Here is a 1,046-nt window from a genome sequence, read left to right on the forward strand (position 1 = left end):
ACGATGTAACCTCAAACAATACTGCAGCCCAGACAGACAGAGTGAGCATGGTATAAATAGTGATGGGATGATGAGTAAATTACTAACAGGTGATCATGATCAGAACAGAACGACAAGGCAAAGGACTATGGGAAACAGAGTTCAAAACATGTAACAAAGAAACAGGAAGAGCGCCCTCAAGTGGCCAGTCCAGGGCACCACAACCAGACACTGTGACATTACTCCCCCTCTACGGAGCGGATACCAGACGCTCCACCAGAAAACAAAAGTTCAGGAGGGAGGTGGAACTGAGGCGGACCAGGGGGAGGGACGGCAGGCCAAGACCATACAAATGGAAGGGGGCCAGGGGACAGAGATAGACCAGGGCATGAGCACAGAACCGGCAGGGTGAAAGGCCAAGGTCGGCGGGCCGGCAGGATGAACCAGCAAAGCCCCAACCACATAGAAATCCCAGCAGATAGCCAGGATGGAGCCGGAGTAATGAGCCAGTGAGGCTCCTGCCAAACAGGAACCCAGGCGGGCAACCAGAGCAGAGTCGGAATCCTGCCAGGCAACACTGGTGGGACAGAAAACCCTCTCAGCGACTCAAGGAAAACTGTAAACCAGAGCAGAGAGACTTTAGTACCAGCCTCAACGGCTGCAACAGGACAGGCCGATTGCGCCGCAACGGTCCCTGTGAGCTCCCGGACTGGAGTGACTTCCTTAATGAGCTCTGAGAGCTCCTGAACTGGAGCAGGCTCTGAATTGGACCTTATGAGCTCCCGGACTGGTGCGGGCTCAGGAGCGGACTCAGAGGGCTCCCCGATTGGAGTGAGTTCCTTAATGAGCTCTATGGGCTCCTGGACTGGAGCGGGCTCTGGAGGGGACCCTGTGAGCTCCCGGACTGGATTGGGCTCTGGAGTGGACCCTGTGGGCTCTGGAGTGGACTATGTGGGCTCCCGGACTGGAGCGGGCTCTGGAGTGGACTCTGTGAGCTCCCGGACTGGAGCGGGCTCTGGAGTGGACTCTGTGAGCTCCCGGACTGGAGCGGGCTCTGGAGTGGACTC

At 57.2% G+C, this 1,046-nt stretch overlaps 1 protein-coding gene across 1 annotated transcript in view; it reads right to left on the minus strand.

The window, feature by feature from the left end:
• Positions 1-1,046, minus strand: part of LOC107716971 (26S proteasome non-ATPase regulatory subunit 14-like) — a 60,465-nt gene that overhangs the window by 58,876 nt on the left and 543 nt on the right. The window contains exon 2 of the mRNA XM_016523615.1: positions 381-556. Coding sequence (XP_016379101.1) covers positions 381-556 — 176 coding nt within the window. The remainder of the gene's footprint in view (positions 1-380; positions 557-1,046) is intronic.

The sequence above is a fragment of the Sinocyclocheilus rhinocerous genome, unplaced genomic scaffold, assembly GCF_001515625.1.
Source record: "Sinocyclocheilus rhinocerous isolate Xijiao unplaced genomic scaffold, SAMN03320098_v1.1 scaffold3497, whole genome shotgun sequence".
In the NCBI taxonomy this organism is placed as follows: domain Eukaryota; kingdom Metazoa; phylum Chordata; class Actinopteri; order Cypriniformes; family Cyprinidae; genus Sinocyclocheilus; species Sinocyclocheilus rhinocerous.